General features: G+C 36.6%; 1 protein-coding gene across 2 annotated transcripts in view; it reads left to right on the top strand.

Moving 5' to 3' along the window:
* LOC310635566 (guanine nucleotide-binding protein G(q) subunit alpha) overlaps positions 1-16,585 on the top strand; it is a gene marked incomplete at its 5' end in the record, with an annotated part of 284,223 nt that overhangs the window by 25,446 nt on the left and 242,192 nt on the right. For both annotated transcript variants that reach the window (XM_083354635.1, XM_083354634.1), the window contains one exon: positions 8,030-8,214. In XM_083354635.1, the coding sequence (XP_083210761.1) occupies positions 8,030-8,214 (185 nt within the window). The remainder of the gene's footprint in view (positions 1-8,029; positions 8,215-16,585) is intronic.

Raw genomic sequence — 16,585 nt, 5'->3', positions numbered from 1 at the left:
ACATTGGTGAAATGGAAGTGGTCATGACAGACCACTGAGACTGAATTCACTGTATGACCATTGCAAAGCAAAACTCAATTCAGTGAACTCTACAAGTTTCATCTAGCATATAGAAAGCATAAAGGTTCAACAGAGGTTTTCTGCCGTTGTATATGTAATAGGCTACTTAGAGTTTTCATGCCTATTAATGAACTTGAAGAAGTAAGTTAATCAACAACTCCTTTATCTTTACTGACACTTCGTCTTTAGATAGATGGTACAAAGTTTGCTGCAATTTATTGTTGATGAACTTTAGACCAGAGACATTATCAAAGAAAACCAGCCAGAGTTTCCCTTTACTCCATCTTAAAACAAAGAGGCAGGTTATATTGGGTCAACTATTTTTATGTTATTAATCACATTTATATACCACCCATCTCACTGTCTCTGAGAGTTTACAAATATTTACAATAGCAGTTTAATGTTAAAATAAGCTGGAATTCCAAAGTATATAACAGTATCCCAAAGTTATCATTTTACAGGATTTATACTTTATTTTATTTATTTTAATTCTTGTAGAAAGCATGGTGATTTCTGTTGGCATAGAATTTTATTGCAAAAAAAAAATCAAAGAACAGAACCCCAGATCTATTGAGGTTTTACTTTTATTTTTATTTTTTGTAATATATTTCATTGATATATTTTTTAAACATAAATCACTTAATAATTGGTGAACAGTGTATTGTCTGGGTTACATTTGTAAAACAATCATTAACAATTGATTTCTATAATCCATAATCCACATAATGGTTTTAGTTGATTTCCTCTTTTCCCAAAATATCCTCTTTTGCAAACGTTGAGTTAATACAATTCTTATTGTTTTGATAGATAACAATTAAATATATATTTTCCCAATATTCCTAAAAATAATCACATCAATATAATATTTCTTTTCTATCCAATCATTCTGGTTGCCTTATCATAGATCCTGTTAACAGTCCTTGTTTTAATTTGTTTCTGCTATCAAATTCTAGGTATTCTTACTGGTTAAGATTTTCTCAAAAATTAATTACATTTAAAAAATTTAATTCTATTTTTCCATATGAACCTTCTCACACTTTTACATTTCTTAAGGAAATGAAAAAAGGAGAGCAATAGTAAAGAAACATAAAAAATAACACAGTACTTAAAATATATATCCTTCCTAAGTTAATATATATTTATTTCCTAAATTTCTTATTCTTTTTAACCCTAATTATTATTATTAAAAAGAAACGTACATATGTACAATCTCCTTAAAGAAATAGCAGAGCAGGTCAAATAAAACTATTCTTGAATAAAAACATCTTGGTTTGGTGGACGTGGGTGAGTGGGGTAAACTTTTAAGAGGAACCTATTAAGATCTAAAGGGATGCGGTGGCTCAGTGGGTTAGGACGCTGAGCTTGTCGATCAGATGGTCGGCAGTCTGGCGGGTCGAATCCCGAGTGCCGTGTAACAGAGTGAGCGCCTGTTACTCGTCCCAGCTTCTGCCAACCTAGCAGTTCGAAAGCACATAAAAATGCAAGTAGAAAAATAGGGACCACTACGGTGGGAAGGTAACAGCGCTCTGTGTGCCTTTGGCGTCTAGTCATGCTGGCCACATGACCACAGAGACGTCCTCGGACAAGCGCTGGCTCTTCAGCTTTGAAACGAAGATGAGCACCGGCCCCTAGAGTCAGGAACAACTAGCACGCATGTGCGGGGGAACCTTTACCTTTATTAAGATCTAATACAGAGAAGCGCCATACGACTCATTCTTCTACATCCGGGAGTCGGGCGCTGGGAAAACACCATTAAACGGCTGCCTTGCTTGGCAGCCTTTGAGGAGATCTCCGAGATGGGACAGAACCCCATTCCTGACCCAGACACCAAAAACCTTGAGCGCCGGCTCTAAAAAGGAGCTCCGCGATCTTTGTAGCATAACAGAAGCCGTGGCTGAGCTGACAGGAAGCTTTAACCCTAATTAAAAATATGTTTAATCTTTAAACATTCCATTTAATACATCTAGTCATCTAGTCCAGGGGTTTCAAACTGCCAGCCCGTGGGCCGGACGTGTCATCCAGAAGGCATGCCCACCCCATTGCCAGCCATGGCAAAACAGTCCTGATATGTCTTGTGACGTTACAAGTTTGACATGTCTGATCTATTCCTTTAACTCTTATTCAAAACATTTTTATCCATTATATTTTTTAAAATTTAATCACATTTAAGTATCTAAAACATTTCTTTTATCTAAGTCATTTCAACTTTTTTATATTACTCATATCAAGAAAGAGTACATAAAAAGGGAAAAAGCATACTATATTATTTAGGGAATTCATCCCTCTTAGAATGACATATATATTCCAAAACTTTTCTATTTAACCATAGTCAAACAAATGTTTCTTTTTTTAAGTATTCTCTCTGGTAAGACCCCATCATCTATTTTCTTGGTTTCCACTTTAGTCTTTTTTCTTTGCCCAGTGTCTTTCTTAATCAGTGTATTTTGCTGAATCAAAAAGTTTTTCCGTATGTTCGTAAATGTTGCTGTAGATATAAAAAGTAAATCAGGTGAAGTGTCTTTGTACGGGACATCTGCCTTTCCACGTTTGTTGAAAATCTTTTTCTTTCTCTCCAGTTCTCTTATCATTTTCTTTCTCTCCGATGTTCCTGACATCTCTACAGTCCATTTTATCCAATCTGTTTTCTTGTCCTCAGATTTACTTTGTAGTCTTAAGGGATAAGTTGTTTTTTCCAATTCTTGTGAATATTTTTCCACTAGGATTAAATCATGTTTTCTTGTTTTGTTAAGTTCCATCTTTAAGTCTCTATTCTCAATTCTATATCCATTTATCTGTGTTATCTGCTCTGTTGTTGTTTTCTGGGATTTTTTGTTGTAGATTTAACTTAGAAATAGATTGAGTTATATTTTCAAAGTTATTTTGGATTTCTTTGCAGTTTATAGTCAATGTTGTTTGAATTAGTTGCAGTATACTGTATATCTCCTCCTGTGAAGTATTTATGTTTTCCTGATATGTTCTTTCTACATGTCTCTGATCCATGATGATCAAGAATTTGAGTTTTCTCTTCCTTTCTTTTCTCTGCAAATAGCTTTAGAGTCCCAATTAAATAGATATTTGTAATCCAAATAGTTCAAAAAAGTTTTTTTCCTGAAATTTATAATTCTCTCTTTGTCTACAGCCCAGATTATTGTCCTTTTTTTGTCACAGCTGTTCTTGGTTGTTAAAACTTTGAAGGTCACAAACACAGATGAGTTTTTCCCAAGTCTTACATTAAAGCCATAGCTGCCATAGTCTTCATCCACCACTAGGTGTTAGCAACTATTTGTTTTTCAATTTCCAAAATAAACAATTATCTTTAAAATGAGTCTTTGTTAGGCAATTGTTGTTAAAATAGTTAAAACAATTTTAAATTTATCCAGATTTAAGTTTTACATTTCAGGTTTTATTATTTCACTTCCATATATTTTGATCCTCCATAAAAAGGTTAATTCGCTGCTTCCGTTAGTATAAGGGTGGGGAAGAAATCCCCCTCCTTCCCTTTCGGAGGTATTTTGCTTCTTGGGGATATTTTCCAGGAAATTAAATGCAGAATAGAAAAGAGAAGATCGAATTCCTCACCCAGTTTCAAGCACGCTGTTTACAGTTGTGCTGGTTAGTGCTTTTGGACTTCGGTTGCTAGTAGCTTGGGCTGGTTGATGCAATACAGCCGCCTTTCTCCTGTCGGGTTAGAAGGCTTTCCCCAAGTCGAACAGAACGGCTACCACCATTCCAAAATCACTGGAGCACCCTTCTTTCTTCCTCGCCTCTCCGGAGCAACTTAGACCCATTTAGGGTCCCCAGGCAGGGCAAAATTAGTCACAAGGGTGCAGAGAATCCACAAGCCCACAACCGGTCACTACCACACAAAACCGGAAGTCCTCAGATCTATTGAAGTTTTAAATAACTTTTAGAATATGGAACAAAGAAAATAGCATATGCGAAATAATTGTACCATTTTTCCCTTCCAGAATTGAAAAAATGATTGTATATTGTGCAAGCTTGGCATTATTCACTAATGTTCAAAATAAACAATGACCATCAAAATTGGATTTTCCAAATTTTCTCTTCAGGTTTACAAATACATTGAGAGACTTACAGTGCAATCTTATGAAAGAAGTAAATTCTATTAACTTGAGTGAGCTACTCTATCAACCCTGAAAATCTTTGCAGCTCTGGTTGATTAATGGATCTCTGAATTTTGGGCAAATTAAGTTCACTTGTTGGAGTGGTTCTTTTAGATCACAACAACCAAAGTTTCTATCTTTTATGTTGTATTGCTTTGCAAATCAGCAATGTGTTTGAATGCTTTTTGCATTCCATTCAAGCATCCTTCACTATAAGGAAGAAAGCTGGTTGTAATCTATCAACAGCTAGCATTACCTACATGTGACATACATGGCTTATCTTGGCTGAATTGCAAACGAGACGGTTAATAATTCCTTATTAGACAGTTCATGAGATCTTGAAAAATAACATTAAGAATCATGTTCTGTAATTGTTATGATTAGTTTGACTTATTAATTGTGCAACTTGTTCAGAGAAAATTGAAACCCAGCTAAAATACTGAATTGACAATAAATACTATGTAGATTTACCTTTTGAAGGTATTGTAGTATATTTGTAATTAGTCTTAAGACTCAATTTTCTGAAAGTAGCTGGTTGCTAACATGTAATGTTAAGAGGTGTAAAAATCTGAGCATTTGTGATAGAAACATTTGAAGTCTACTTCTGATTCTCTCTGAATCATATAAGGCAGGGGTCCCCAACCCCAGGGCCACGGCCTGTTCAAAATGATTGGCAATTAAGGTCGTTAGTTGAGTTAAAAGAAGGAAATATTGTACAGTCTTGGTTCTAGTACACTCAATTGCAAGTTAGGTGGAAGTTAGATCAGAAGGTTGGTATTACATTAATGGATGAAAATTTGGTAAAACAGATTAAAGATCAAAATCAAGCGCATATAAAGAGAATTTATAATGCTTTAATAGAATTGGATTCGGAAATGGAATTAGTTAAGGATTGCATGGTAAAGTGGGCTCAAAATATTCAAGAACTGATTCCATTGGATATATGGGAGGTAATTTGGGTTAGAAATGTAAAATTTACCCAGGCCCAAAATTTAATAGAAAATTTTTATAAGATGTTTTATAGATGGCATCTGGATCCTAAAAAGTTGTCTTGTATGTATTCTAATTTACAGCCCAAATGTTGGAGATGTGGTAGTTTGGATGCTACTTATTTTCATATTTGGTGGACTTGTAGAAATATAAAAGCTTTTTGGATTAAAATTTGGTAGAACATTCAAAAGATTTTCAAGAGAAAGATAAAGTTCACTCCATAATTATTCTTACTGGGTGTTATCACAGATTGTGATACTAAAGAAATCTATTTGACGTTGAACTTGATAACAGCTGCAAGGTTATTGGTAGGGCAATATTGGAAGAAGGATTGCTTGCCTACTATAGAGGAATGGATGCTTAAAGTGTCAAATTTAGCAGAAATGGCTAAGATTTCTGCTTATTTGAAGGATCATTCACAAGAAAGATACATTTCGGTTTGGAGAAGATGGATAGATTATATTCAGAATAAATATGGGACTAAAAAGTTCCATTTAGCTTATGAGTAAATTGTTATAGTTTATGATAGTGGAAATTTTTATTTTTTTATTATTAGCTCTAATTATATGGTATTATTATTATTTTTAGTATTAGTATTGTTTAATAACTTGGATACTTTTATCTTATTTGTATTTATGTTATAGGGGAGTTAAAGCACATTATGAATTTGGTTATTTATATAGTTGGTTAATGTTAGTTAGATTATGATTATTATATTTGTAACCCTGTATTCAGCTCTGGGAAGTGGGGGAGGGGGAGGGGGGTTTAAGGGTGGGTTGGGGAGGGGATAATATTGTAATCTCTATAAAACTTTTTAATAAAAAAACAAAAACAAAAAACCAGGCCGTATAAGTAGGAGGGCAGCATGCACACTTAGCTAGACTTGTGTGAGCAGCAGCTCAGCAGGTTGAGCTGCACATGCATGTACATGTGTGCCAGCCTGCCACTCATGCAAGTGTATATCTTTGTTCACATTGAGTATATTTCATATTTTTCCCTTAGATGGATTTGCCACTGCTTGCTGTGTAACCAGTTTAGTCATAATGTCTTTATGAGTACTACGTTTAGGATAGAATCTAGAGAACTACAGAAATTATACTTTGTTCACTTTTTTAAAAAAAACTACTCTGCCTGATAACACCTTCTGAACTCCTAGGCCTAACATAATATTATATAACATCATATATATCGTACCGTATCATATATCACACCATAGCATATCATATCAAAATAATGTTGAGGGTACAGAAACTGCAGAATTGCTAAAAGTCACTCATTTCATGTGGGGATAAATTTCTTTTTCCTGCTATCTGCCTGGTCACAATTTGGATGTCCTTAAATCAAATTTTGGATGTTCTTATTTTTTGAATTTTCATCCTGGATATAAAAAAATATAGTTGAATGGCTGATGTATAGAATTGTTTTCCTTTGGGGCATCTACTTTAAACATCTAGAGCAGGGCTTCCCAACCCGTGGGCCATAGCCCACTACCGGGCCGCAGCCCCTTGGCCACCAGGCTGTGTGAAGGGATGGCCAGTGTATGCACACATGTGCCGGCACTCACTACCCCACACTTGTCCTTGCGCCGCCCTGAGCATCCCACTGGTTCTAGCACCACACCGCCCCAAGCATCCCATCAGCACGAGCGCCACCCCGAGCATCCCGCTGACGCTAGCGCTGCCCCATTTCCAAGCGTCTCACCAGCATTCCGCCACCCCAAGCAACCTGCTACTGCTGCGCCGCCCCCAAGCGTCCTGCCGGCACTAGCACCATCCTGAATATCCCACTGGTGCTAACGCTACCCCCAAACGTCCCACTGGCACTAGCACTGCTCCAAGCATCCCACTGGCGCTAGCGTTGCTCTGAGCATCCTGTCAGCGCTAGCGCTGCCCCACCCCCAAGCGTCCCACTGGCACAAGTGCTGCCCATAGCATTCTGCCAGTGATAACGCCACCCCATTCGCAGCACTCGCACCCATGTAGCCCCATTTGCACATGAGCTTACATGCAGCTGTTTGTACACATGCATGCACACGGGGTCATTTTACATGCACACGTGTGTGGCCCATTTGCATGCACGCATGTAGCAGTGCCTGCCTCCCTTTCTGGGCCGCCAAAACAAAAAGGTTGGAGACCTCTGATCTAGAGTGAAATCGGGATGAATATTAGTTTATTTATTTTTTAGAGCATGAGCTTGTTCATTGTGACACCAAAATAGAAGCATTGCCTCTCTGCTGTTATGTCATCTAAATAGCGTCTTCTACACTTCGTATGTTTGTAAAATGTTTTGTTGTAGAAAAGGATGTTTACTTGAGTCCCTTATAGGAAAGGGGCAAGGGCACATAAATACTTTCAAATGCAATGTAACAAAAAATTTAAAACTAATTCTAAAGTGTGAACATAGTTGGGGATTTTTGAGCAAAATATTTTTAAAATTCACTGGGGGGGGTCTAAAGCTATTTTGTGATGATATGGATATTTTTTTGTATTTCATTATCACCTAAGGTTCTAGTGGTACCATGATGAAGTAGCTAATTACTTGATTATTAATGACAGAGTATTCTCACTTGGAAAATGAGATTTACACTGTATATAAAATGTTTCATTGTTAGGTTCAAATTATTTCTTTTTTTTCATATGACAACGAGGTAGAGATTAAGTAACGCTTAATGTGACAAGGTTTTAGATTTGATTTAATTCATTAACCTAGTATTGTGAAATAGAATAAGTTAATTGTTAGGGTTTATATTATTTTATCAGTATAATTCTTAAATTAGGCAAGTAAAGCTGTGGAGCTGATGCTTTTTCTACAACCATTGTAATCTAATGATGCATCTATTTTCAAATGTTTTGCAGGTACAGGAGAAAGTGGCAAAAGCACATTTATCAAACAAATGAGAATCATTCACGGTTCAGGATATTCTGATGAAGACAAAAGAGGGTTCACAAAGCTTGTGTATCAGAATATATTTACAGCAATGCAGTCCATGATCAGAGCTATGGATACACTCAGAATCCCATATAATTATGAGCATAATAAGGTAGGCTCTCTGCTTTAAATATACCGGAAAATATTTTCCATTATTAATCTGGGAACTGAATTGGATGACTTTGAATTTATAGATTCACAGTTCTGAAGAACAAAAGACTCTATCATCTAGTGTGGAAAGTAATAGAAAGATACATCCTGTGACATTTAAAGCATGTTGATAAAAATATTAAGTCTCTGTTAAGTACTATTCTGTTGGATTTTTTAATCTTCATTGGTTTTTCAATAATAATAATATAATAATAATATGCATATGTATTAAACGGGAAATCACATGACTAATCACTCTTCCTTTCACACAGAAAATAATCCTTATCTCTCTCTCCTTATCTAAGCCTAACATGCTTGCTTTGTATGTAAAGAAATCTTTTTCTGTAGAGTCATATTGAATCATATGATCTCCGATTTGTATGCCAAACTGCTATACTGTAGCACCCAAATATTTTTACCACCTGGGTGAAAAATTAGGAGATCTGTATAAACTAGATCTATCAAACAGAACAGGATTTCATAGAATGAGTGTCTGGAAGGAAATCTTAATTTTTAAGTCTTTAAGTATTGTCATTTATCTCCAGCAAGTAGGAAAAAGGTGAATGAGTCTTTTGCTATCTTCTTATCCAGAATGACTTCTGCAGGCCATAAGAATAGCTTCCCCAAAAGGGGAATGTCTAGTGTTTACTTAATATAAAAAGATTCAAGAAGTGGTGCCAGTTTCACAGTTTATGGTATCATAGTATGCCAAAGATTGAGGAAATTAGAAACAACCAAACTGTGATTGAAGGAACACAGCTTAAAAAATAACTTAACAAATATAAGCTGCATGGAAGCACATCAAGAATTTTTCCCTTAGGCAGCATGAAATCTGCTCATTGATGATAAGGTCATGGAGAAACAGTTTGGATTGTATTCAGAAGCTTGTCTTGATTCCGTCTAGTATCTCCCCTAAATTTCTGCTGAAATGTGCTTGGAAAAATTGTGTCTTTTTTTTATTTTGTTTTTCTGATCTTTTAAGAATCTGCAGAAGAAACAACAATTATGGGCATTTCCTGCTAGTTATTCAAGAACAATTTTCAGAATTCTAAATACAGGTAGTCCTCAACTTACAACATTTCATTTAGTGACTGTTCAAAGTTACAATAGCACTAGAAAAAGTGGTTTATGATCGTTTTTCACACTTACAACCATTGCAGCATCCCAATGGCCACATGATCAAAATTCAGATGCTTGGCAACCGACTCCTATTTATGACAGTTGCGGTATCCTGGGGTCATGTGATCACCTTTTTCGACCTTCTGACAAGCAGTCAGTGGGGAAGCCAGATTCACTTAACAACCATGCTAGTAACTTAACAACTGCAGTGATTCACTTAAGAACTGAGTCAAGAAAAGTCATAAAATGGGACAAAATTCGCTTACCAACTGTCTTGCTTAGCAACAGAAATTTTAGGCTCAAATGTGGTCATAAGTTGAGGACTATTTGTAATTGACTTTGAAGGAAAGAGAGAAATGTTAACTTTGAAAAATATTGGAGGTTTATATGCCAACACTTTAGCGAAAGGAAAAGTTTACCCCCTCCTGCCATGAGGCTAACTAAAATATCACTTGTCAGCTGCTGAAGATAGTAAATGGCAAAAGCGGAGCACCTTTCCATTGTCATTAAATGTAATTCTGATTTGCTGGATGATTGATTCTCTTGCAAATGGAATGGGGTTGGAGAACAGAAAGTAAGAAGGGTCAAAAAGAAATCGGAAATGGCACGGTGTCCACATTCCACTCTTTTTTGTGAGAACAACGTTATTACTGCTGAGGCAGACTGGACCCCCTGCAACCCTTGGCCTTTTTCAGAAGCCCTCTGTTAGGGATGAATGCAGACTTCTGGCGCCAGCTGTTTGCAGTGTGCTATGGTTAAGAGGAGGAAAAGAACGAAAAGAGTGTCTCCAACACTCTTTGTGTCTCTGCAACTTCCAACAAATAATTTTGCTGGGAACTATTACTTTTAAACAGAAAACAAGTTGCTCAATCCTGATGTATGGCATCCCAGAAGTATCCGAGAATATATTCTGGAAACAGCTTGAAGAAGCAAAGGCAAAAGAGCAGATTAGAGAGGAGGGGGGTGAAAAATGGAATATAAGGGGCTTGCTCAAGAGGCATTTTTATTTTGCTTATTATATACTGCCCAGAGAGTGCCGTAAAGCGCCATGGGGCGGCATATAAGCCTAAATGCTATTGCTATTTCAGGTAGATTGTACTATAAACTGGCGGCATAGATGAAGTACGTGAATCTTTATAGGCTGACCTGGGAATAGTTTGTATATAATAATACTGGTGCTGATTACCTAAATCCCTAGGAAAAGTCCTGATTTTGTTAATAAGCTTTTGACCAAGAGGAAGGGTAATAAATGTCAAAATATTATGCATATATTTGGGTCCTTAGAATTCCTATGTAAAGAAAAAAAGAAGATGGGAGGAGAAATCAAATCAAAACCATTTGATTTATCCCATGTTGTTATTTTTTTTTTAGTCCAATTGTTAAAATAAGCTGATGACGATATAGCTTAGAAGAATTTCAACAAAACAAAATCTTTTTGTGATTGCCATTAGTATTGTTATGTGCAGTCTATATTCTAGGTGTTGTATACTCATTAGCAGTACAGCTTCTTTTAAATATATCTGCTTTATTTAATTGATCACTAGGTGTCTTTTAGCAATTCATAAGTTCAGAGATATCCATTGTAAAAGCAATTGCAGTAGGTGCATGTGTGATTGGTCAAATCTTAGGAAATTAGGAAAAATGTAGCATTTGCTTTCTGAAAACAAAACATTATGCAGTAACACTTTGGTGGTTTTCAGTTTCTTCTGGGATGAAATGAGAGCATGTGTGTGAGAGATCTGTTGGGGGGGATTTACTTTTGGCTCTCGCTTTAGATAATTCACTATATAGCATTTCTCACTTTGTAGGGTATTATTTGGGTACAACATCTCACTGAATGAGCAAAGCAATTCTTGACCTTAGTCACATAGAGGAAATTACAGGGCTGGCTCATGAGATTGGTAAAACACCATGAAACAAAGGGACAAAGGTTCCTATGCTCTGAGGGAGAAATATGTGTTTGCAAAATATGCATTTAGCAATAAGAAAATGTGAACTGAATGCCCTGACCTGTTCATTATCAGGGGAACATGTTTGTATGAAAAATGTCATGTCTGCACTCATGAACGGCCTAGAACTAGGTAGAAAGGTAGTGAACTGCATACATCACCCAAAGTCACACCATTAAAATTCAACCATTTAGTTGACAAATGTGGTGGCACCATTTTGGATCTTTCAGGCTTTAAGGGTGGTAACAGAATTGGTTTTTAAAACACACACACACACACACACACACACACGTCCATGTCATTACCACACAGCCTTACCAGATGGCCTTTACAGTTCTTCAGAAAGTGAAACAGATGAGTTGTGGCCCTGCAGCCTCTGAAATATTGTCCATCCCAAATCTTGAACAGAAGAGATGCCAGATCAGAGATGCATAGAACTGATAGGTTAAAGAAGGTGGCTCAAAGACTTCCAGGAATATATACAAATTTAACCTTTACTGTCACGAGAGCAGTCTCACTATAAAATAACAAAGAGTTATTGATTATTTGTTTTCCCTAATGAATCCAGATTGTAGTGAACTCCTAATACTGTACGCTATTTTAAAAATATCCAAGAATTATATAACATAGCCTAGTGAGGCTTCATTCCAAAGAAGCATGTTTAGGACTGCAGCCTAATTCAGTGGATAAGAAACAGCTGGAACGCTGACAGTGGTGGAAGTGAAGGAGATACATCTTTTGGATTTTTTTTTAATTTTGCATTTGCTTTGCTTTTGTTCTTGCTTTTTTGTTCTGCATTTTTACTTTTATCTTGATTTGTTGCTTATATTTAAAAAAAAACCCTCAACAGACCAGTTTATATTTTGTCTGATGCTTAGAAAGTGTCATTGTAGCTGATTCAAAAGAAGCTTAAAATAATGGTTTTGTTGTTGTTTTATAAAAAAAGGAAAGAGAAAAGCACTGTTAAAATCTCCTTCTGGATCATTTGTAACCATTTAAGAAGAAATGTATGGCTACACCTGCCTCTTGAAAGAGAACTATTGTCCCTGAAAAGCACTGGAATAGTTTCTTATGGGGATTTGTAGTAGCTCATTTTATAAGGAACTTCTTTCTCTCTTTTTGTTTTATTTTGAGCTGTAATGTGCATAGAGATAAGGATGGCTCCAGAGTTTCACAAAGGCAGTAGACAGATGATCAGAAATGTCTTCTTGTACATCAGAGAGAACAGGTAGGTTTTTACATTAGGCTGAAGAAATTGTGTCCCTTCTTATTAAATGAAGGAATGGAAAAGGGCTAGCTGCTGACACCGCATCAGGATGGTATAGCAGTGTCATTCTTTGGATAGTGAATGAACAACCAGCAGGTTTGAAAGTCTCCACTGTTTTTTATCATCATCAGGAAATATCATCCCAAAGCTAAAGGGCCGTCGGGAGCTTTAGTCATGTCTCCTGTGCTTTTGGTGAACCTCAAATTTACTGCTGAAATGTGAGAAATTAGATAGCCTTTTACCATTTTGTGGAGACTTTTAGTCTTGTACAGATTGCACAGGTGATGTTTTTTTTCTTTTCCCTCTTTATCTCGACTTACCTGAAATGTTTAAGAAAGTTTTGAATTTATTTCACATGCTTACAGGATCTCGCCTTTTGTGGATGTCTTTGTCTTGGACCATGTCTGTCTTTTCTAGGAGACAAGTACGTTGCTTGTGTGTGTGTGTGAGAGAGAGAGAGAGAGAGAGAGAGAGAGAGAGAGAGAGAGAGAGAGAGAGAGAGAGAGAGATAATCCAGATGCAGATACTATATGCAGATACTAAGATCCCTGACATATTTATGGCATGGTGTTACTCATCATTTCTGTGTGTACTATGGACGTGAACATTTGTTGTTTTCCTTTTCCAAAATTGTCATCAAGAAAAGATTGATTCCATATTAGAAAAATACCGTGCTCAGCAACAGTGAGAGGAAGTGAACCATGTGTTGCTATTGATAATCCTACAGTACTGTCATTTCACAATATGATCAGAACTTCATCTAAGTTAATAAAGGAACTTCTGATTAAACAAACAGTATTCCCAGTAGTGCTGTGTAGTATGTTGATCTAACATTCACTGTAGGATAATCAACTTTCCTAAGGGAGTCAGTTAAATCAAGTGTTCCAATAAATGAGACAGCAATCAGATTTGAAACTGAAAGGCCTTCTCCTAAAAAAAAATAAAGAATGTATTGATTGCTCCATTGGAGACCACTTTGTAGAAGTACTCAGGAAGACCTCCAAAAAGGGTACTTGACGGTTGCAAGGTTGGAAAGAGCTACAAAACTATCACAAAAGATTTTGGTATCCATCAGACCATGATTAGACAGATAGTGGAGGAAATGTATTAGAATAATATGTATTTTTCCAGGGTGATTTTCATTGGATGATTACTTCTGGGAAAATTAACATATAATTCTAATACATTTCCATATGATAGGAAACCCAGGGTAAAAACAAAGGATCCGCAGATCACTTTTCTACAATATATCAGACCCATTATAAGAAAGGCACTGGACAAGAATGATAGGTGTGGGAAAATAGCTGGAAGAAAGCACTGTTTGTGAGCTGAAGCTTCAATTAATGTGGGTCATGCTGCAGGGCAATAATTGTGCAGGTTGTATGGTATAAGTGCTATTATACAGGTAGTATATAAGTACAGATAGTCTTTGTTTATTGACTGTTCACAGTTACGATGGTCATGAAAAATATATGTGCTAATATGAAATGGTGGCTGTCTGGGACATACATAGGAAATCAAGAAGCTGAGAACAAGTTTTTTATTTTATTTTATTTTTATTTTTATTCCATTTATATCCCGCCCTTCTCCAAAGACTCAGGGCGGCTTACAAGCTTAGCAGTAGCCTTCATTCTATGTATATGCCTGCTTATTAGGGCTTTCACACACACACACCCAAGCGGCATTATTACAAAGTCAGCTTAATTGCCCCCAACAATCTGGGTCCTCATTTCACCTACCTCGGAAGGATGGAAGGCTGAGTCAACCTTGAGCCTGGTGGGACTCGAACCTGCACTAATTGCAGGCAGCTGGTGTTACTTAAAGAGGCATTAGCCCACTGCTCCACCAAGGCTCATTTTTTCTCCTTATAAGACGCATTTTACTATTGAGTCCCCCCCTCCCCCTTATTCTGTTCCATAAATTTCAATCAGCAAGATGCAATGTCTGTTGTCATTTTAGGCAATTAATTAAACACTTTTTTCTCCCTATCTTGTTTTTATTTAAAAGGACATTTTTAAAGAATTCTGTAAGCAAGCAACTTAGCCATCTTTCTGCTTTTTCCTCTCACCTTCCCAAAATAACTCTGTTGCCTCGTTTTGGCCCTTCTGTAGTTTTAAGTCAAATCTAGTTGTGCATCCTTCTTTTCTGTCTTCCTGTTGGGCTTCCTGTGCTCCTTGTACATTGATGACACTATGTGATTCAGCACTGTGTCTGGTGGCTTGTCCATTTGACAGTAGATAACGTTAAAACGGCAGTATTTACTGTATATAGTTTCTTTCTTCAAATCAACTTGCTCCAGATGACATAAAATAAATTATCTTTTGTTCACAGAGAATGTCTGTATGATGTGTGTGCGCGTGCCCGTGCACACGCACAAGCATGTGTGCATCTTCAACCAAGTACGATTTTTTTTTAGGTGCAATTTCTGTCCATTGACTTGGTAATAGGCTCTTGAAAAGGACCCTTTTAATATGTATCTTATGCCAACAACTGCTTCACCGAAAAATTGCATTGGTGTTCAGATGATAAAAGGACTTGCATGATTGTCTTAGAAGATGCACTTAACTTTAGTTGAAATTCTTTAATTTAACTGTACCATAATGTAATTATGATTCCTTAAAATTGGGAGATGACGTTCCATTTTAGATAGCTGGTTCCCATTAAAGGTAGGGTTAGCGCAGAGGTTTTCAAACTTGGCCCTTTTATGACTTGTGGACTTCAACTCCCAGAATTCCTAAGCCAGGCAAGCTGGCTGAGGAATTCTGGGAGTTGAAGTCCACAAGTTATAAAAGGGCCAAGTTTGAAGACCCCTGGGTTAGCGAGAGAATTCCTTATTGTAGAGACTTATATATTACTGAAAAGAGTTATATTTTAGCAGTTCCAGTTGCATATTTAATCCATACATTTGTAATATGAGGACAATAAACGTGAGAAAAAGTAATTCACTACAAGGATATTCTTGAATGAGGTCACAAATTAATAGTAAGAAGGTAGTGTACTGAAAGTGGCTTCTGTTTTGTCTAAAATATAACTGCAACAGAAATAATCTTGTTTCATTTTCCCTTTTATACCCTATACCTATTAGCAGTACATGACCTAGAGAGAATATTTGGGGGTTTTTTCACCTCAATTGCTCCTACCAGGACTATTAGAATAATCCCTTTTACAAACAATAGAGATTTTGTCCTCAAAAGAAAGTCCAGTTTCATGTGATTGCTGGCAAGCTTGGACTAGCTTTTAGGTCAGAGTAACCAGCCAAGCTGGGAGATCTCTCAGCCCTTTAATACAAAATGCAGCATTAATAGATGATGAAAGAATATAGATTTAGACATTCAGCAGACATTTACCCACTCTAGCAAAAAAAAAGATCTTGCAGTTTAGAAAACAGATTTTGTTCCTTTATATATAATTTATATCTCTGCTTATGCCATATTTTTCTATCCTCTGTGCAACAAATACATACATACACAATCCTCTTAGGCAAAATCCAACCCTAGTTAAATAGCAACATTTATTTGTTTCTTTTCAGATATTTCTTAGAGTGTGGCATTTCCCCAAGCATATGCCTTGCCTTTTTCAGAGGTTTGATTATATGCATGTGTACATATGCGCACACTGGTCTGATCAGGTTGTAAAATACAGGTAATCCTCAACTTACAACCATAATTCAGTCCAACATTTCTGTTGCTAAATGAGACAGTTGTTAAGTGAGTTTTGCTCCATTTTACATCCTTTCTTGCCACAGTTGTTAAGTGAATCACTGGAGCTGTTAAGTTAGTAACACAGCTGTTGAGCAGATCTGGCTTCCCCATTGACTTTCTTGTCAGAAGTTTGCAAAAGGTGTTTGCATAACTCTGGAACCGTTATAAATATGAGTCAGTTCCCAAGCGTCTGAGTTTTGATCATGTGACCATGGGGAGGCTACAATGGTTATAAGTGTGGAAAACTGGCATGTCACTTTTTTCACTGCCATTGTAACTTCGACAGTCACTAAATGA

This window comes from Vipera ursinii (assembly GCF_947247035.1).
Source record: "Vipera ursinii genome assembly, chromosome: 2".
Lineage (NCBI taxonomy): Eukaryota > Metazoa > Chordata > Lepidosauria > Squamata > Viperidae > Vipera > Vipera ursinii.
The sequence above is the reverse complement of the archived record's forward strand: the minus strand, read 5'-3'. Positions and strand labels throughout refer to the sequence as shown.